The sequence below is a fragment of the Gopherus flavomarginatus genome, chromosome 19 (assembly GCF_025201925.1).
Source record: "Gopherus flavomarginatus isolate rGopFla2 chromosome 19, rGopFla2.mat.asm, whole genome shotgun sequence".
In the NCBI taxonomy this organism is placed as follows: Eukaryota; Metazoa; Chordata; order Testudines; family Testudinidae; genus Gopherus; species Gopherus flavomarginatus.
In genome coordinates, this window is record NC_066635.1 from 7,678,435 (window position 1) to 7,700,358 (window position 21,924).

Sequence of the window (21,924 nt, forward strand, 5' to 3'; positions counted from 1 at the left end):
ACTTTACTAGCCAAAGGGAAGATATTGCTGAGTTTCAAAGTATCACTATTGGACCCAAGAACTCCCTGCCAGAACAAGCCCAAGCCTGACAGTGCACAGCCTGGTGTGCAAAACGTACCTTTACTAGAATGCCTTTCCATGCTCTTAAATATATAACTAAACAAACAAGTGTAATATTTTAAAAAGCCGGCCAGTGCACCAAAATCCATGCCCCTCTGCCTACAGGAAGGGAAGGAGCAAAACGCTTTCTTGTCCTGGGCTGTCAGGTTTTTTAATTCTGTACAGTACATAGATGCTAGGGTTTATAGATTCACAGTTTATAAAGCCGGAAGGGACCATTGGGATCATCTACTCTGACCTGTGTAATACAAGCCATAAGACTTCCCCGAATTAATTCCTGTTTGAACTAGAGTATATTAAAGCATCCATGGTAACCGGTGCTATGTAAAAGCAACTGCTAGACAAACAGATGAGGGGAGGGAGGGAGGGGCAGCAGGAAACTGGATCTGTATTTATTGTGTGCCTTTGTTTTAAGCATAGTTGCATTAGTTCTGTAGCCCCATGTCCTGACTCTTGCTTTCAGTTATCTCATGTGCCCCACTGAAATCCCAAAGCATATTTCAGAACAGAATTTGGCTCAGAGAATTATGGTTCAAACAGGAAGATTTTCCCTTTCCCTGATTAAGATGACTGGAGAAAAGAACGGTCAGTTTTGACACCACAATACCACCACCACCCTCTTATCAGTAGATCACAAAGTAAATGTACTCATGGGGCTAATCTGAGGCACAGAGAAGTGAAATGACTAGCACAAGGGTCACCCAATAGGCCCGTGGCTGAGCTGGGAACAGAACCCAGGTCTCCTGAATCCCAGTCCGGTACTCTAGCCACTAGGCAATACAGCATCCCCCCTACCGCTGATGTAGAAGGCAATCCCAATGCAAGACTAGCGAAGCAGAGTCAGCAGGGGGAGCCATTTGCAGGATAAAGAAAGAGTCTACAAAACATGGCCGGAGCACTGACAGGTGACACAATGAAAGAAACAAGCAAATGATACTGTCAGGTTCTGAGGGGTACAAGGAAGCCACTCAAGAAACATGCTCCTTTGTTATTCCAACTTGTACTAAACCCCTGAGGTTCTCATTGCAACTTTCCACCCTTACAGCTAGACTATTCTACGGCTGCCACTTTTGAGAGGTAGTTTGGCAGGTCAAACACAAGCATCCTGACTGTGACAGTTGCTCTGTGATGTCACACTCTCAGCTCATTGTAGTGCCCCATCATCATGTTATCACCTAACGCCACACGCGTTGCATCATCATGATGCAGCCTCAGTTTGATTTGGAACCCCATGAACGTCCAGCAAACTAAGCTTGCGTGAGGTAGTTGCCTCTTTAAAATTGAGACAATCCCAGAAAAACTAGGACATGTAGCAACTGTAAACCCTCCCCCATAACCCCAGTTCTATAAAACTACCCAGCTATGCTTCTTAATCCAGACTCAAGTAACAAGCTGAATGAAGAATTCAGGTTCATCAGCAGGGAGAGATGGGACAATTTGACTTCTTTCCTCCCCCAAAACTTGTTCCTCTGCCTAAATACCCAGCAGGATCCATAAGAGATGCAGATCATCTGGTCTCCTCCAGCAAAAGCTGGGACATGGTAGCACTGGGCAGAGAGGGGAAGAAAACATCTGATTTCCTCTGCACGGGCTACCAGCCTGTCACTCACAGATGCACCCGGAAAGATGTGGACACTGAAGGAAACCTACTTTCTTTTTCAGCTGTGGGCTGCAGCGAGTAGAGAACCCCTTGTTGGACAGTGAGCGGAAGGCCTGAGGTGGCAGGTGGCCCCGGAGGTCCTGGAGGTCCTGGGATCCCAGTTTCTCCTGGAAGTCCTCTTGGTCCTGGAGGTCCCAGAAGCCCTGCAAAGAAACAGAAGAGGAGATTTCTGTCAAGTTGGAGACACATTAGCAGATGCACTGGGCCAAAGAGTAAGTACAAAGCCCACCTAGTTGCTGGAAAGAATTTATTCTAGGTCTAGAAATGCTGTTGCCCAATAACAGGAGCTGTCAGAAGGGCTGAGATGAGCATCTCCCAACCCTTAGATCCAGTTGCAGGGCTCGGGCCATGCCAGTAAAGTCTGTGGCCCATTACAACCCTTACATTGGCAAAAATCCCAGTAAAAGGAAAAAAGTCTATGCTCTTGGAGGATGGAATGTTCTGGGCTTCTGCTGCTGGTGAGGGATGAAGTGTACCATTTAAAATGATTCTAGAAGCTCCTGCTATTCAGTGTGGAATGGAGCAGTGGAAGCTACACAGAAAAAAGGTTAATATTAAATAGTAATACTTTGCAGCTTCCATTTTCAGAGCACCACACAAGCCTTCAGGAAACTTCCATGACACCCAAGAGAGGCAGCTAAGTCCACATCATTATCGCCCTCTCCCTGCTTTTATAGATGGGGAAACTGAGGTATGGAAGGATGAAAATGATTTTCCCAAAGCCACAAAGCAAGCCAAGGACAGACCTGGCATCACAGTTTAGCACTGCCTGGCTCCCAGCCTTTTGCTGAGCCCATCACACATTCCACCTCTGACCTGGCAGGAATCAAACAGGCAGTTATTAATAGAGCTGGTCCAAAAAAAATGTTATATGGACACTTTTCATTTTTTAACAGAAACTTGAATACTAAAAAATTTTGTTTTCAGTGAAAATATTCCAATTTTTGGGTGTTTGGTGAAAATCAAATTGTCTTTGGAAAACAGACACTTGTGGCAAAAAAACAAAACAACAATTTTCCACTGAAAAATATTCATTTATTAGTTTTAAATGAGTGATTCTTTTCAATAAACTCCACAGGAAACTGTGGAGGATGTGCAGGAGAGTATTCATTATCGACTGAACTGGTGGGAAATGGGCGGGGGGTGGGGAGGGGAAGAAGAGAATGAAAAGCAGTAGTTTTGTCTCAGAACCACATCTGTTAAAGTGAAATAAAAGCCCTTTCACTTGGCTTGACATTTCATCAGGCACCTGACAATGACAGCAATACAGTCCCACCCTGTCCCCATCAGCAAAATGCAGAGGATTTTTAACTTTTGTTAGAGGTGTGGTATGGGCATTCATCACCTCTGAAAGTCAGCTCACTCTTATTTAGCTGTCCTAAATATGTATAATTTGGGGCTGAGCCTATTTTGCTTCAGTTTCCCCATCTGCAAAACAAAGATCATAAGGACTGTCTGGCTCAAGAGCATTGTGAGTTTTAAAAACTTAAGGATGAAACTCACCCCGTGCAAAGGGTCCGAACATGGGCTGGAGTTCTACATAGTTCTCATGCTTCAATTCTGCAGGGGTGGGGGGGGAGAAGTCATCCTAATGTTCAAATGGCTTTGAGTTCCTCAGATGGAAGGCAGCGAAGAAATGCAAAGTATTATTCTGAGCAACCCTCTCAAGCAGGTCGAGAACCCAACCGTGCAAAGGGCAGATTAATGCTGCTCTCTTTGGGGTTGGAGGGCTCTCTCGTTTCTGTGGAACCAGAGTCAGACATCCTGGACCAGACCTCAGCCATTTTCAGGATCGCAGCAAATGCCAAGACGTCTCTGGGGCCACTCTCACATTTAAGGCACACTCCGGGTTTCAAATGTTTCCCTGGCTTGAAGATTTATGAAGCACTGCTAATCAGTACGTATGAAACACACACGCCGCTTGTCTGGCAGCTTGGCGTAGCATTCTCTCCATCACAAGATTTAGTAACATTCTGGGGATGAGTTAAGTCTCCTAGCTCAGAAACAGGTTGTACTCAGAGGGGAGGGCCCTATCTATGACACTTTATTTTAATGTAACATTATTGTTTCACTGTTAACCATCTGATTGCTTGATGTACCTGATGAGAGAAGCAAAATTCCTCCCCACGAACTAGGCATGCTCCCCTATAGCAGGACGCGGTGATGAGCGGGCTAAACAGGAAAAAAGCTCTTCTCTGCTTACTAGCTGGACAGTGACTGGTTTTACATCTCCTATTGGATGCTGCTGACATCCCAGAATAATCACTCTTCAGCTACATGGAGGGGCTAAGGGGGTGTCTATGTTAATTTAAAACTTTGGGCCCAGTCCTGGGAGGGGCTGAGTGCCCTCAGCACTCACTGATCAGTGGGAGTTGATACAATGGGACCTAAAGATGCTCAGCACATCATGTGATCAGGCCCTTTATGTGCACAGGAGTTTGTCCAGAGTAAGATGAGCTTCCTAGCATGAGTTCCTCTCAGAGACTCACCTGGTGGCCCTGCTGGCCCTCTCTCGCCAGTTTGTCCCCTGTCTCCTTTTGGTCCCGGTGGTCCTGGAAGTCCAACTGGTCCAATTGGGCCTGGGGGCCCAATCTGCCCTGGTAGCCCTGCAAACAGTCAAATAGGAAACTAGTTGGAGCTTAGAACACTGGAGTAATACGTTATACGTGCTTACACATCAGAAAGCAACCCAAAGAGATTTTGAAAAGTACAGCTGACTCAGGGGGAGTTCCTGCTCTGTTTGGCTGGAGCAGAGAAGAGTGGTGTTGGCCCCGTGAGTGCCAGCCTACCAGAACACTTGTATGTATGCTCGTCAGCACATTATGCCCATTGGAGTGTTAATTCACAGGGCAGCACGCTAGCCACTGCCTCCATCCTTGTGTTAATCTAAACTTGCAGTGGCTCCCTTCCCAAACCAATACATTGACATGGCACAAGGCAGGGTTTTACAGAGGTCCTCACTCCCTTCTTCGCCTGCTTAACCCAGACCTAGCCTTTAGTCCCATACAAGCCTAATATGACGTGATCCAGCTGATACCTATGTGAAAGCAGGTACTACACTGACTTCCACTACCACAAAGCGATGGTCTATTGCACATCAAAGGAGTGGCATGTCTCCTCCATGCATTTAGTATTTCATTACATCTAATATACGTCCCAGTTAATACAAACGTTGCCCACGTCAAACATGTGATTGAACCAAACCCAGCGTGGCAGCTAGATGTTACCCATTTGTACCACTGAGGAGCGTGCTGAACAAAAAGGCATGGAGATACTTGTAACACAGTGACCCCAGTTAAGTGAGTTACACAGCAATTCCTCTGAAACCCTGGGTAAGCAGACAGAAGGCACAGAGAGCAGGGTGGACATTGTACGCAAGCAGGAAGGCAGCTCTTCCTGTGGGCTCTAAGTTGAGGAAAGGTTGAATGGTTTAAACATCTCTGCTGTTTCTTTTGGGCTGACATAATAATAATAATAATTAATGTTTATCACTTATACAGCCTAGTGTTTTAAACACTATGACTGTGCTTGCACACTAAGGTAATCAGTCAGTGTCTCCCCCACCCCTCTCTTTTATATAAATAAACATAAAGCACTGACCAAACACTGCTTAATCCTGAAAGGTAGGTAAATGGTTTTGGCCCCAATGAAAAGTGACTTGCCTAAGGACACTGAGCAAATCAGTGTCAGATACAGGGTTAGAAGAACTCAGGAATTCCTGGCTCCTAGATCTGTGCTACCAAGGGCTTTTGAATATTCAGAAAGAGAGAGAGATGCAAGCCACAACTTTGGGGAAGTTTAGTTCTGAATGTTCAGAATTGGGGCCCAACTTAACTTGTAAATGTAGCAAATGGAAAAATGTAACTCTCAAAACACACAGAGGGCAGGTTTCATTTTCATACACTTCTAAACTATCAGATAGGGAAATCCCACCCTTTACCTCCTCTCCACCACAGCTAGATATCAGGAGAGGTACCAGCCCCTGTGACATCACTCCCAGCTACCTCTGGAGGAGTGAGCTACATTGGCTGGCCAGGTAGCAGCTTTGTGGCCTGTGCACAAGGGATTGAAGATCTTGCAATAAATGCTGAACACATGAGATCTGCAGCTCCAAGAGCTTCAGGTACCCTAAGGATTTGGTCTCCAGTGCTTATATCTACACTACGGAGACTAGAACATCATAGCTAAGTTGCTGTAGCTATACTGACAACTCCATAGGGTAGATGCAGCCTACCTTGACAAAAGGGTTTTTTCCTGTCGGTGAAGATACACCACCTCCCCCAGTGATGTCAAGGGAAGCATTTTTCAGTTGAATAGCTGCATCTACACTGGTGGTTGGGTCTGCTGGGGAAGTGTTTTTTTTCTCCACACACCTGACCGACATAGCTACGTTGACCTAATGTTTAAAGTGTAGACCAAGCCTGAGTTACCTTTTTGGCAGGTGTGGATCTGATTCCCATTCTGGGTACGCAGAGCATACTTGGGGTACAGAGCTCAAGCCCCAAATGCTCATCCAAACTATCTGCATATTTTGGAGATGTTAACCACAAGAGAACAGGCTTTCAAAAAGATCCCCCATCCTTCCTTCCTTTTATCTGGTTTGCAAATATTGACAAGTATTTTTCTCACAGTGTTTTGGAACTTTCACTGCTTATCCCAGCTGGATCTGGAAGCAAAACGATCGGATCGGATTTTAAGGGGTTTTTTTTAAATTTAACTACTTTATGCCATAAACAGAGTTCTGATTTGATTTGAGTGCAGAGCAAAGATTGTTGGAAGGTTTTTCATTTTCCCCACAAACAAGAGTGTTCAGCCACAGAACACAAAGGCTTTTCGATGTCTAACAGGGCCAGCCTCGTTAGGGTGACCAGATGTTAAGGGGAAAATATCAGGACGGCCGCGGGGGGGGGGGGGGTTGTTGTTTTTTTTCCTACACTCACCTGTCCGAGAGTTCGGTGGAGAGCCCTTCAGTCGCAGATGGTCTTTGGCAGTATTTCGGCGGGGAGTAATAAACCTTGTTGCCAAAGACAGAAGCATGCGCCACCGAAGACCGTCCGCGACTGAAGGACTCTCCGCCGAATTGCCGCCGAAGACCAGGAAACAAAATATTGGGACAAATGGTGTTCCGACCGCACTCTGGTCGGGACGTGGGACAAACTCCTCAAAATCAGGACAGTCCCGATTTTATTGGGACATCTGGTCACCCTAAGCCTCATGGAACTGGTATGGGAATCATCTAACATGACAAGAGGATAGATTTGGCAAGCTCAGGTAGGTGTGGCTTGGTCCAAAGCTAACACACACACACACACGAATTGTTGTCACTGAGAATTCTTTCCTGCACAGAGGGAGGAATAAAAAAAATATTGACTGTTTTCAGGCGCAACGCACCGAACTTGGGTCAAAATATGCCCTTGATCATATAAAATGGCCTCAATCATCAAGTTCAACCTTTATAATTCAACCCTGTTAACTTCTACAGACTAAGAGCCATCCTTTGCTGCCAACAGCCTCTATCGTGCTGTTACAGAAGAGATTTAAAGGAGATGGCACTTATTTCCCTGCAGGTAGAAAGTGCTAATGGAAGGACTAGTAGCTGCAACACTGAGTAATGTGTCAGACAAATGCTCAGACTGGTGACAAATGGTGTTACCAGCTCAAGAGAGACAAATGCAGAAAAAAATTAGGATACAAGAGAAAACAAAACTGGTGGGTTAGGTTTGTAGAGCTAGTATAAGTCAGCCTAGCTCCAGTGAAATCTTTCAGTGTTGATTTATACCAGCTGAGAATCTGGCTCAATGTATGTATCCTTGAAAATGATGAGAGCCAGAGAAGGAAGGGAAAAGGAGAGGAACGTGGTGGCATATTGGCTAGGGCACCAGACTATGACTTAGAAGATCTGAGTTCTACTTATGGTTCTGCCATGGGACCTTGGCCAACTCTCTGTGCCTCTTTCCTTTCCCATCCTTTGTCTGGCTTGTCTATTTTGATTGGGAGAGGAACTGTGTCTCACAAGGTGTGTGTTTGTAGGATGCCTAGAACAACAATGCCCTGGTCTCAGTCAGCATTTCTAGGTACTTAGCTATTTGTAATACAGGTAAATCATCATCATCAGATGCGAGTTTCTTTTTTCACTCAATAACACATTTGCTAGCCCCTTTTGCCTCCAACTATCTATCCGGAGCAGCAATTTTATCCCTCCTTGTGCAGCTGGTATTCTAAATTCCCCAGCATCTGAGGACAGAGAAATGTCTGCCCTGGGGAGTTAATGCCATGCCAGAACGAGAGAGATGAAACCCAACTTCTCTGCACCTATAAGGCACCACATCCCCACACATCCCTCTCCGGTGCTTCCCCCACCCCAAATTATAGGAGGACTCATCTGAAGCTCAGGATCTGGGCTGTACTGCATTCGTGTGGGCACCATATATACAGAAACGAACAACATTTTGTGCTTTGAAAGAGGAAAAATAGATACACCAATCACTTTCTCTGTGGCACTGGCTGCTCAGACGCCTTTGATTCTAATTAAAAGAGCAGGAGGGTGGAGAACAAATGCAGAAGAAAAATATGTCTCCCATTACCCACTAGCTAAAATCTGAGTCTTTTTTTTAATCCTCAGTTAAATACAGGCCTGTTGATTAGCGAGCTGATCAGAAAGGCCAGTGATGCAGCTGTCTCAGCAGTTCTAATTGCTTTTAAAAGACTGTCTATTCTACCTCCTGTCAGTCAGGGAAGAAATATCAACCCTAGTAACAGTAGCAAGTTTTTCTGGATCTTAGCCTGGAAAGGTCTCAGCCAGTCAACGCTACAAGGGCATTCTGAACCATTCCCACTGTTCAAAGCATCAAACCCAAACCCACTTCTAATGGGAACCACCCTTGGAACAACAATGGCAGTGGCCTAGGCAGGAGATAACTTCCCAACACCGTGAGAAAACAACGGAAAATAAATATGCCCATGGACCCCTGAAGGAAATTTAAGTCAGATGGGTGGAGTCTTCAGTCTTGTTCCTGGACAGACACTGATGAGATGAAGTGCAGGTGCAGAGACACCCCAGGAGCAAAAATAAATGACACGAGGAAGAAGGAATGAGCATTTAATGGATGCTTGGGGAAACGCTGCTTTAATTCAGTTATTGGCAACCATAGTAGTTGTGCTAAAAATACTTTGCAGAATATATCGTTAGAAAGCCTCCCTTCCCTTTTGTGGCATCCTGTCCAATTATAAACAAGGATTACATCTGGTCTGCGCCGGCTGCATCCGTGCAGCAAGTCTGCTGCAGTCATGCAGGGCTGCCATAATAAACTGCTCTGGCAACAAAGGAAAACAAAAACCAACCCTAGGCCCTGTGGAAGATCAAGAAGAATGCTGGGAGCCGGGAAAGCAATTGTCAGACAGGGCCTTGGAAGCAGAAAGTGAGGATCTTGAAGTGAGCGTGCCAAGGTCAAAGAAATACATGCTAGGTAGGAGATCTGTCTAGCCAAGATGGCTGAGCTGAAGATTTGTTGTAACTTTTTTTTTTTTTGGCACTCCACAGTAGGGATCATAAAACAGTCCAGATCTGCTTATGCTCAATTAAAACAAAATATATTGCACAGTGACACTAATTTATCATTAACCGAACATCTTTCCTGTTAATACATCAATAGCCTTCCAGCCCAGGGCTCGCTGCCAGAGAAGTGCTACGTTCTGAATACAATAGATGAGCATTAAATGTCCTTTCTAGAGTACCCCCAGGGTGTCTCCATTTTTCAGGAATGTTTCACAGTGAAAATCCCCATCCATTGGGTGTAAACATTTTCCTTACAAGACGCAGGAATACCTACCGCTCCTAATGGGAGCTTAGCGTCAATGGAACCAGGAGTCAGCTCTTAGAGATTTCTTGGGCCAACACAAACAAACAGTTTAAGAGCAGACCAGTAAGGCTGGCAAAATGGGACTGGAATGTTCCCCCTCTCCCCTGAGGTTGGCTGCTTTCTTCCTGGGATGCAGCTGCTCTACCCTGCAGAGGCCGAGGAGCATGAAAAGAAGCAAAAATATCCTCACTTTATATAATAGCATCCTCACCAATGCAAGAACAGCAATAATGGGCTTTGAGGAAATCATATCCAGCTCCTCTTGGCTGGAAGGATGGCTTGAGGGGAGGATTAAAGAGGAGAAATAAGAGGTGATCCTGCAACGTTCCAGAAAACGGTACAGGATTTAGTTTCATTTTTATGTTATGCAGTTCATCTGTAACTCACAGATCTCTTCTTTCAGAGAGAAGAAAAAATGCAGTCCACAGAGCTGTGCTGCACCGACAAACCGCCTAAACTGTGCACGTAAATCCCATGTTCTACTAGAGTGACGACAGGTAGCTGCAACCAAGTATACCCTTTTGGGTGTGTGAACATAAGATCTGTGTTCACAATTTAGCAGAGAGAGACCCTGAGCTCTGGGGAACAGCTATGACAGGTCAAATCAGACTCCCAGATTTGAATAGCGTCCAGCTTTGGGGAAGTGTGGCTCCAAATCTGACCATCGTTGGTTCTATTCATCCCTCCAAGTTAGGCTAAGACTTCTGAAAACACATCTCTGTGGCGTTTGTTTTCTCTTTGTAATGTATATTTTCAGCCAGGTTGAAGCTCCCACAGCTTTGCTGCAGGTGCAGAGATAACTGCAGAGGCAAATCTGAGGACCTGGGCCAATAACCCCCCAGTTTGCAACTGCCCTAAAGTAGCTGGAGGCACAAGTGCTGGGACTGGTACATGCAGTTCCCTGTAGGCTCAAAAACATGGGCACAGATATCATGGGCGCAACTTACATCTGCCCATCTGAAAACCTTCTCCTACAACTCCCACTCTCTGACCCAATAGCTAGAAAGAACAGGAAATATTTCACTCCGAGTCATGGATGTGCTCAAACCCAAGGCAGTTTCTAAGACCAAGTTGCACTGAAGCAGCTTATTCATTAGTTATCACACGTAACTCACGTTTGGATTTGTACTGGGAATCTGACACTACAGAAGGCAGTCGGAGCAAATGCCTGGCTATATGCTTACCAGCTGGTCCCACCGGCTTCCTCAACACAGTCCCAGGATTTACCAGAGGAATAGCATCTGGGAGCAAGTCATCATACCACGTGGCTGTCGTCCTGGCGATTGGCAGGTCATTCTCTGAAGTGGGGACACGCTCTGCAGACTCGAGCAGAAGAATCTAGACAAGTCACAGGAAGAAAAAAATGTAATTGAGCAAGATGGCTTCATACTCCATAATGCTGGATTCCAAGAGGAACTCAGCCCTGGAAGCTCCCATTGAAGTAAATGAGAGACGATGGGCAATCGAACCTCTCAGGGTCAAGTCTATGAGTGACTAGTTCCAATTACTGCACTCCAGGGACTCTACTGTGTGTCCTGACCCCCAATGGACTTCAGTGTATTGAGGTGTTTGCAGGGAGGTGCTGAGCATCATGCAGGATTGGGCCCCACAATGCTCCCAGTGAGCAGCGTTAGTATGAGGGGACAGAGCCTTTCACCTCTCTAGGTCACTTGTATAAACGCAGATCAGGTCAGTAACAACTTGCTGAAGGGAAGCTTGGCAGTCTGCATGAAATGAATTTTGGGGCCTGAGAACTGGCACTGGTTGCAATTTTCAAAATTCTAACAAAATTTTGAAATGTGAAGAGGGGAATTTGGACATTTCCCCTGATTTTCAGCTCAATTTTGGAATTAAAAAAAAAGAAGGGAGGGGTTGCAGGGGAGGTGAGAAGAACAAAGAATTTTTTAAACTGTGGCAATTTTCCCTCTTTTCTCCACACAGCTCTGCTCAATAGTAAGCCATATTACTCAAAATGCCAGCTGTACCACTTCCAAATAATTAACAATCTGATGTTTTCTGGGTTTGAACTGTTTGAGCTATTTAGAATGTAGGCTCCTTGGAAAAGGGGACCATATCTCCCTCTGTGCATTACACAGTGCCGAGTACACTGACATCACTGTAAATACAATATTACTATTATTCCTCTATGGCGCTATAAACGGAGGCCAAGAGGAGGGCCACAGAGTCAGTGGGAATTCAGAGCACTTAGCATCTGGCAGAATCAGGGCCTAATTTCCCATAAAAACAGAGTGGTGGCAGGGGAGAGAGTATCAGTCCACAAGATCATATCTCCAGCAGAATTCTCTCTTGAAATACCATGTTGAGGCAATGGCTCAGCGCTGACCTGAGAAAAGTCCCGCAAAGCAACGCAAGTGTCCTTCCCTATAGCACCACATTTTCCCCTTGTAAGTCTCCTAACCATACAGGGTATGTCTACACAGCCCATGACAGCAAGCCTCCCAGATGGGACTAGCTGGGTTTGCACTGGTGCTCTGAAAATAGCTGCGGAGACAGCGCTTTGAAAAGTTGCGGCCAAAGCCACCCCCTCATCCCGAGGCTTCAGAGTGTCAGCTCCAGCCAGAGCCACAACGTTTCTAAGCACTGTCTATGCAGCTGTATTTAGAGCACCAGTACTAGCTCTGCCAGCCCACGTTTGTCGACCTGGGTTGGAGAGACATACCCATACTGATTTAGAGCTCAAGAAAATTAAGAGGAGTACTTGACTCAAAACTAGCCTCGAAATCATGAGGAATTTTTGAGCCTTTACGTGCAGCATTGATTTTTACATAATAAAGTCATGGTGTAATGATAAATGAGAATGATGCTTTTTTTTTTTTTTTAAACTTACAAAAATTATGAAGTGTATAATTTATTTAGTACAATGCATGGCGGGAGCCAATAATGCGACAAAGCCAGAAGTGACGAATGTTCTGCAGAACGCATTAGTCTGACAAGGGCACAGCAGAGACTGATTAAACTGGGAGCTAGGTTAAGTGCGAAGGAACTGAACTTCTGCTGGCATGAACTAGCAGAACTCCCTCCTTGACTTCATGGTCATTATTCACAGGGCCTGGTGTCTTGCTTTCTGAACATTAGGTTGATGAAGAGGGAGGCAGGAAACCACCATCAAGAAACGAGGCCACACTGACCCCTAATTTAACTCCAGTGTCTGCAGTTATGTTAGCCCTGGGGTGAATTCAGTTCAGTGAGCCTATTGCACTCTTTTCCTTCCATCCAATTATTTTCTTGTTCCAGTTTTGAAGGAACTATGGTCTCAGTTTAGAACAAACACACTTAAGCACACACAAGTCTCATTGACTTGTGACTTAAGTACGTGCTTAAGTGCTTTCCTGAATCAGCGTTTATCCTAGTACTTCCCTTCTAAAACTGTTGGATAATGTTGAATTATAACTGTTTCTGCCTCTCAACGCCAAGGAAGCTTCATTTCAGCATTGAGGGAAATGATGCGATCGCTACACAAACTAAGTGCTCTGATGCTTGTTAGGGGTGCTATGTTAAAGGAACACATTTCATCAAGGAGAACAACAGTTTTAAGTGGGTATGCAGAACACAGCAAAATGCAGGCCTCTAGGGCCCTGTACCATTGCATTATTAATGGAGCTGATGGAGTTCCAAAGTCGACATCTGGAATAGAACAGTTCCGAGTTGTTTTTGTAGGTGATCATAAAAGCGTGTTACCACATAATCAACACAGAACAGTGGCAATGGAGTCTTTTGCATTAAAATAACATTTTAAATGAGTGCTTTGCTGATAAATGCTGTAAAGGATTTAAAGGTGCGTAGCACAATAATCCAGAACACACTGTTCCACATTGACTGCCTATATTTAACTGTCACTAAGATGTGCACTGTAGTTCTAAGTACATTTTTCAAAACTGGTTTGGGCTCAGAGAACTCAACAGCTTAGAAGTCCCAGGAAGTTGCAAAGTTGGATAGCAAAGACTTGAGCCAGTTGAATGGTATTCATTGAATAACTTGGACAGATTGTATCATTCTCTGAGCAGATTATTTGGTGTAGTAATCTATATAAAAATCTTTCATCCAGCTATAGGGCTGAGCTGGCAGTCGTACAGAATTTGATGGAGAATAGCGTCCTTGCTATAGAATTTTGAAACCAGCCCGTGGAATTCTATAGCAAGGATACAGTTCTTTGTTCAGTTCCATAGCTCGGTTTCAAAATCCTAAAGAAAATCAATGACTTAATTCTGTAGATGCCCAGAGTGACTTCTATAGAACCCTATTGGTTTCATGCCTATTAAGTTCCAGAGGACTGTCCCCTCAGGGGACAACATAATTAGTATGATCACAAATAATTTCAGAGATATCATTACAGTTTTAAAATATGAATTACTTTTGTGAACAATAGTTGATGGGAACTATTGACCCAAGGCAGCTCTGAAGAAAAAGGTTTCTTGCCCTTCAATTATTTGCAATCTCGTTAGCTGTTCTTGGGGGACAGAACCCTGAACTCAGGTTGCAGGCAAACTATGAGATAAAGTCTATCCTTGTTCAGCAAAGCACTTAAGCATATGGTTAACTTTATAACTTCTATAGCACGGGGATAATTCTCTATTAAATTCTATAGGTTGGTTCAAAAAAAAAAAAAAAGACTTGCAGAAAGGAAACCATTTACTACAAAAATCAATGGTATCGCACGGGGGAAGTCAGAACAGAATAAAACCTGGGCTAATGAGATGGTTTGGGTGCAAAACCAGACAAAACTCGATGGGGTAAGAAACTAGCTAGGTTTAGATTGAGACTCTTAACCCCTATGAATCTAAAGCACCACATCTCACATAACTCTGTACAGGGACATTGGAACCATTTGCATAATGAGGATGCTGAAAGCCAACGAACCAAACTATAAACCCTGCATATGATGGAAACCACTTCAAGCCGGGGGTGCTGCTACAGCCCCAGCACCCCGGTACTGGAGCCATTAAACTACTGCATGTGGAAAGGATCCATAATCCTTCAGATGCCATGCTGAGAGTTCACTGCAGACTGTAAAGTACACAGCAGAGCTCAGAGTGAAATCAGATTTGCCTCAATAACTTTAAAACACCCAATAAAAATATACCAGAGCTATAATCTTGCTTCCACTTCCCCAGTGACAACATTCTTCTTTGCCCAATTTAGCATCACTCGTCGAGGAAGTAACAGTGCCCAAGCTCTGCCACCGTGAGAAAGCAACATCTGATCTCAACAATGGCTCTGACCTTAGATATCTGCTTGTAGTCAGGTCTGCACTATGACATTTGACACCAGGTAAGTGAGGCTGGGTGGGTCGTGTCAGTACCCTCAATGGACATACTGCCTTGTGTCCCTTTATCCTCCATCACTACGAGGAAAGCTACACAACAGAGCCAAAATAAGAACCTGATTCATCTCTTACTTAGCATGATGTAGCTCAGGAGTAACTTCATTGAAGTCAATGGGCCTGATTTTCCTCTTACACTAATGTAAATCAGGAGAAATTCCATTGGAATTTCACCCCAGGGATTAGAGTGAATATCTGCACACATGGGCTGGGATAGTCAAAGGATCTGGGTGCCTAACTCCTCTAACTGCCTTCAGAAATTGCTCCCATGGCACCTTTTACCTAAATCAAGCTGGAATGTGTCAGTGGAAATATTCCTCTGCCTTAAAAAAAAAAAAGTTGTGTATTTATCATTCCCACATAACAGGCTTGCAAAAGGATCCTAGGCACAGAATTTCCTTTGCAAAAATAAGTTGCATGTTGTGGATGAATAGAAATGGTCAAGGTTATTTTAGATAAATTTAAAATATATATTTGGGGAGGAGGAGGGCAGGGGGATGTTTTACAGTGCAAGACTGGTTACAGAAAGTGAATTGCAACATTTGCCAGACACTTGGGACAGTCTGAGGGTCACAGGCTCAGGGAAAGGATTTCTCATCAAGCCTGATATCTATAAGAAGTGAGGGCTGGGAATTATTAGGCTGTAGGATGAGAGGTTTTTAATTGTCATTCTTAATTATAGCAGTATGTAAAAATGAGAAGTAGGCCAGATCTGAACTTCCCCAAGTGTCCTGATCTGGACGATAAATTCTGCTCATTAGCAAGACTACAGGAGCCAGTTGTGACATTCACACATGACTCTTGATCCAAAGTTTGGGTTGTTCAGAACTGGGTTTTGGTTCAGGCCCTCCCTAGTTAGAATTCGTCATGAAATTGTTCTTTACCTTCCTGGTCATTTGTTTTACATTAATTGAGCTGCAGAAACCTCAGAAGTTCCTGTTTTAAGATTTGTACAAAGATGCTTTCAAACCCCGAACTGATTTTCATTCTTGTGAGTAGCAATCGGCAAGATATTAAACGAACTGCTGACTGGCATGTTGCCTAAAACATTCTTTAAAGTCACAGCATTGTTAGAAATAGAAATGTGGTATCTAGACCTGGACCCGGACCTGGGCAACAGGAATCTAAGGGATTTACTTAACCACCTCTTCGTGGGGTGGCATACCACGTACATGATGAAATGTTCACAACCACTGTGAGCGACATACAAGACCTGGAATATCCATGGAACATCAGTACTTAATAGCAATAGCACCCAATCTACAATACCTGTAAGCATCATTGCCATACTACAGAGGAACAGGATTTTCCATTCTAGAGGACTTGTGAGCACTGTTATAGTACTATATGGGGATATTCAATCTCTAGTATTTATGACTACTGCTGTGTTACAGTGGGAGCTAGTTTCATTTTATATCCTTCAAGGGAAGAGGTGAACCCCATAAAACATAACTGTCGTATGCATTTCTTAAATCTATCCCCCCTCGGAACAGGTCAAGAGCACTTTAACATCTGTATTGTAATTGTCATTGTTTTTTTGTTACTATGGCTCCACATAATTGTACCTAGTAATTAAAAAAAGATTGGGTTATAAAAGTGGAGTGCGATATTATATTCTAAATAAATAGGGTGGATTTCATGTAGCAGAGAAAAAACAACAGTGTATTGGTCTAAAGTCTATACATGTTTAAAAAATTTCCTTTAACCTTTCGCAGACTTCTGGGCAGGGTATCGCCTTACGAGGACTGTTTTCATGCAGAAAATATGCAGATCATTTATCAATCACACAATGAATCAGTCAGACACAGGATTTGTAATGTATCTGTTTGCATTTAAATCACCGTGAAACGCCACAGATTTCTTAAAAGTAGTGTCAGGAGATAAGAATGGGTTATATCAACTCAGATCAAATATTGCATTTGAACAAGTACCAAAAGATGAGATTAATATCACACGATCCATAACCCTTGGATAGAGTTTGTGAAAAGATATGGGTGTATAGCAGAATAAACAAATGGGACCTTTTTATGTGATAATACAGATGTAAGTTGTCTGCATGCCTTACAAAAAGAGAATACTGTATTCAGAGGAGGCAATAAGACTGCATAGAGCTGGATTCTGCTCTCACTCCAGTTTTACACCCTCTAGATTTAAGAGATTTAATCAAGATTTACACTGGTGCAGTTGACGGCTCATTCCGGCTCAATGTTCTTCTAGCTAGTGAAAAGCCTGTACTATGTGTTGGGGTAAAAGAAACCCCACTCCCTAAAGGCTGGTCTGGCACAATTGGAATCTGGTCTCCTACCGATGTAAAGTAGGAGTACCTCCGCTGAGGTAAAATGGTCCCACAATGGTGTAAAACCAGATTAACTGTGAGTTAAGCCAGGCCTACTGTATCTGTTAGTTTTAGAATTTTCTCCGCTCTCTGCTTCCTTTCACTACTCATTCTGCAATTATACACCTTGCCCCCTTTTTGATTCTCCTGCACCCTGCTTCTTCTCCTCTTGCCTGGATCCTCTCTTTAATCTGCACTAAACAGATCGGGAACACGATACCCGAGCATGAGTCAAACTTTCAAACCTACCACATACATAAAAGGAATACCACCTACCTCGTATATAGTGTTTGTCATCAGTAGAACACAAAGTGCTTTATAAAGGAAGGGAAGTATCATTATCCCCATTTTACAGATGAGAAAATGACTTGCCCAGGGTCATCCAACAGGCCAATGGCAGAGACACGAAATAGAACCCAAGCGTGCTGAGTTCCAATCCAGTGTTCTAATACTCTCAGCCTTACAGCCTTCCATTTGAGTGGGCTAAGAGTTAGCAAAGTGAGGTGGTCACCCATCTCTAGACCACACACAGCATAAATCAGAGCTGAAGTAGGAAGCGAGGAAAGCAACCTAATCTGACATCATTTTACACAACTCTTCCTCTGCATGGTCACAATGCTAAACATGACCATTCTGGACCAGTGCCACTGACAAGGCATTTTGAGAAAATGAGCGAAGTCTACTTCATGCTCTCTCTCACCCTCAGATAGCATCTAACCATTTTGCCTTAATGACTCCCATGTTTGTTTCTTGGTTATTTACACCTGGTAACAATCCACACATCCCTCATTACAGAATCAGTGGGATATTTTTGCTACCTCTAACATCAATCCAACATGCGGGGTGAACTGAAGGCATCTCTTACAAAGTGAAAGGTGGTATAAACTTTAGTTACTTCTATAGGTTCCACAGACCCACAAAATTTTGCTCTTTTGCTGACCCCAAGTCGCTTCACTTATCTGATAAATGGAGCGAGTGGGGAATAAACCATCTTTCTGTACCCTTAATGCTCTGTTGGGCTTTTTTGTGGCATCTCCCCCATTACCTGGACATGCTAAAGAAAGCGGTTGTTTGCTCACGTGACTAGCACATTAGTGGTGATCACAGCCCATCCAAGAAGCATCCACCCAAGTACACAAAACATTCAAGGCCAGCTTGCTGCACACTAGCTCTTTCACTTGACCTTGGCTCTGTGCATCTTGGCCAGTTACGCAAATTAGAAACAGTAGAGGTCAGGGGCCTCACCCCTTTGGGTCGGTCTCTGAAGCACCGGCCAATTTGAGACAGCTGATCTTATCCATTCCCATTCCATGAGCTCACGGCAGCCATGCTGTGCTGAAACTCTAACAGGAACCAAAATCAGCAGCTATTCATGAGTGACCTTTACTTGATTTACAGTCATTGTTTCATTTGTTGGCTTTGGTTTGTAACAAATAACCTAATTAATTATCCCAAAGTTTTCAGCACACACACACAAAATAGTCTTTGAGCTATAGCATATACACAGCAATGAAGAAACTTCTAAAGCTGCTTGGAGATCTAGCCATCTTCCATATAAGATTTAAGGCTGTGAACAGCGATTCCTCCTCCAAAGGAGATGTCACCCACCTTGCAAATGCTGCAGTGAGCGATAAGTGACTCCCAAAGAGTTAAGACTTTCCCCATTTGTTCCAGGTAAGTCTGAAAGAGAGGAGTCAGGTCAAAGTGACCTTTTTGCTGCCCAACATGTGTCGTCTCTCCCACATTGGCTCTGGCAACTCCCTCTGCTTTCCAGCTCATGATATTTTCTTGCATAGTTCAGCTGTAAAGCAAAAAACTTCCTACGTTGGTGAGTTTTGCTTTGCCTGGCACCAGGGCCGTCCTTAGGCATAGGCAACATAGGCAGCTGTGTAGGGCACCTGAAAATTTGGGGCACCACTGGGTCTTAGTGTCCACCCTTTTGTTTTCCTATCCCTGTTCTGACCCTTCCTGCAGGCTCCCACAGATGGCTGCTCTAGCCTGGTGAGTCTTCCTTGGGAGGGAATCTAGTAGTTAAAAGTGAAAAAACCTCCAGACTGCCAGACCTATTAGCACAACATTGAAATTGTTAAAGAGACATTCAAAGGGTAATAAAGCCATTTAACAGGCATTTGCCAACCCCAAGGTATATACTGACAGGTTTCAGAGTGGTAGTCCTGTTAGTCTGTATCAGCAAAAACAAGGACGAGTCCTTGTGTCACCTCAAAGACTAACAAATTATTTGGGCATAAGCTTTTGTGGACTAGAACCCATTTCATCAGATGTCCACGAAAGCTTATGCCCAAATAAATTTTTATACTGTCAGTTTCTGACTTTATTGACAAAAACAGTTGTGCATTAATGTAATATTTACACAGAACATGTCAGTCTACAGGACCTTAGTTTAAAATTTGCTTTAAAAATATTTCATTAGTGAGCTGGTGAAGATTATAGAATCACATTTCTAAAAAATGCTTGCATAGAGTTTTAGATGCACAATCATCTTTAGCCTTAAATGTGTGGATCTTCAGACATACAGTTTTTAAAATAAATCCTTCAAAAGACCTCCCTTATCTAAAATACACATTTTAATTACTATAGTTAAAAAAAAAAAGTGCTTCCAAGTCTTCCTGTGTCCTTTCTGTCCATCCCTTCACCACCTCTCCCCCCAATCCCCACTGAAGAGAGCCCTTAAAGGGACAACAGTCCTTCCCTTCCAGATAGCTGGACAAAGAGTTTCCCTTTCTTTACTTCTGACTATCCCACGAACTAGTTTTAAAAGAACCCTCCAGCAAAATCAGTACCTTAGTAAGACAAAATCCTTGTTATACCTAAAATCTTTGGAAACATATTTTTTTAAAGTTGGTGAAATTTCATAACCATGTCTCTTGTTATGGAGATCACACAAAGTAAATTACTGTTCCCTTTTTCTAAAAGCAATGAACATTGTTATGAACACACTAAACCTCTCTGATTAATTTAAAAGAATGTCTTTGTTTCAGTGAGTTAAATATGTAGTAATCTGGAACGCTGGCTTAAGATTTGAGTACATTTAAAATATAAATTCAGTTTAGAAATACTGATTAAGAAAATGTAAAACAGAGAAGAGCTGCATCATGTATTCCATTATATGTAATGTTGTATTCAGCAGGACAGCTGACTCACCCTTACTATGAAGTTTTTGCAAATAAATCTCTGACAAACTTCAGGGCATATCAAAAAACCTGTGACTGACATTTTTTATTCCCAAATTTTAGTGCTTTTAATTAGGTACTTTCTTCATGTCCATTCTGCATGAGGGAGAGGGCATGGAAGTCTCTGCGGGGAACTGTGACTCTCCGCCACCATGAGGCAGGCCGGGCATCTCATTATCCTTTGCTGTCAAGTCCCTCCTCCTCCTCCCCCACCAGGCTGTGAGCTTGGGCTGCCATCTGGCATAGGGGCACCAGTTTAATAATACTGCGTAGGGCCCCATAAATCCTAAGGACGGCCCTGCCTGGCACTCAGCTGTGCTTCCACTCAGTATGTTTCACATGCTATGCAGGCAGTGAAAAAGTGAGGGAAGAGAAGAAATCAAAGCATCAGAGGGAGCTCCCTAAAGCCAATGCTGGTGAAAGGAGATTTCTGGGGACCCAAGGGAAGTGGGGAAAGATTAAGATGAAATGAGAGATGGGCATGGTGAAGCATGGTGGGAAGTGAAGGAGGTGTGAGCAGGAGCAGCGCCAGGGTTTCTGACGCCCTAGGGCAGACGGCCATTTCGCTGCCCCCCCGCGGGTCTGGTAGACCTACCGCAGTCATGCCGGTGGACGGTCCGCTGCTGGAAAGGCTCCGGTGGAGCTGCCGCAGTGATGCCGGCGGGCGGTCCACTGGTCTAAAGGCTCCGGCAGACCGTCTGCTGGCATGACTGCAGTAGGTCCACCGGACCCGCATGCCACCCCCCCCCCCCGGCAAAATAGCGCCCCCCCCAAATTCTGGCACCCTAGGCCATTGCCTAGGTCGCCTAAATGGTAGCGCCGGCCCTGGGTGTGAGTGATAGAGGAACTGCTGTGTGCAGTTCCTCCAGGTCCTGTCAGTGGTTCCACATCACCAGTCCGCTCCTCTCCATTAGTCACTCGGATCCTCATTGCTCTTCTCTGCCAGGGACACATGGCTAGAGAAGGGAGCCAAACGCTGGCCAGGGGAGCGCTCTCTGTTACACACACACCCCCACCCATCCACCCACCAGACAGAGAAGGGAGCACTAATCATGAGTGAGACAGGCAGACGCAATAAGCAGCTCTCCTACGCTGCAGGCAGAGTCAGGGTGAGGAAGAGAAGATCTGGGCAGAATGTAGGGGGAAAGCAAAGCAGCAGATAAATTCCAGATCTCAGCCAACTCCAGACAGTCCCCCGCCTCCCCAAGCACTGATCTAATCTCCCTTAAGCCTGAGGCTAAAACAGAAGTCTGGCTCCCGTGCCAAGCCACCCAAACCCAAAAGATCATTCAACTCAAGCTAAAAATCTCAGAACAGCCTTTTGAGAGATGTTCTGTTATCTCTGCCTCTGCACTAGCAAAATATACAGCGACACCAGCCTCTTTTGTAGTACTTGGGTGCTTCTGTTTCTGGCCAAA

At 44.3% G+C, this 21,924-nt stretch overlaps 1 protein-coding gene across 3 annotated transcripts in view; it reads right to left on the reverse strand.

Moving 5' to 3' along the window:
* Positions 1 to 21,924, reverse strand: part of COL26A1 (collagen type XXVI alpha 1 chain) — a 214,393-nt gene that overhangs the window by 24,712 nt on the left and 167,757 nt on the right. For all 3 annotated transcript variants that reach the window (XM_050929118.1, XM_050929119.1, XM_050929117.1), the window contains exons 5-7: positions 10,824 to 10,977; positions 4,270 to 4,386; positions 1,771 to 1,923 (exon numbers count right to left, since the gene is read on the reverse strand). In XM_050929118.1, the coding sequence (XP_050785075.1) occupies positions 1,771 to 1,923; positions 4,270 to 4,386; positions 10,824 to 10,977 (424 nt within the window). The remainder of the gene's footprint in view (positions 1 to 1,770; positions 1,924 to 4,269; positions 4,387 to 10,823; positions 10,978 to 21,924) is intronic.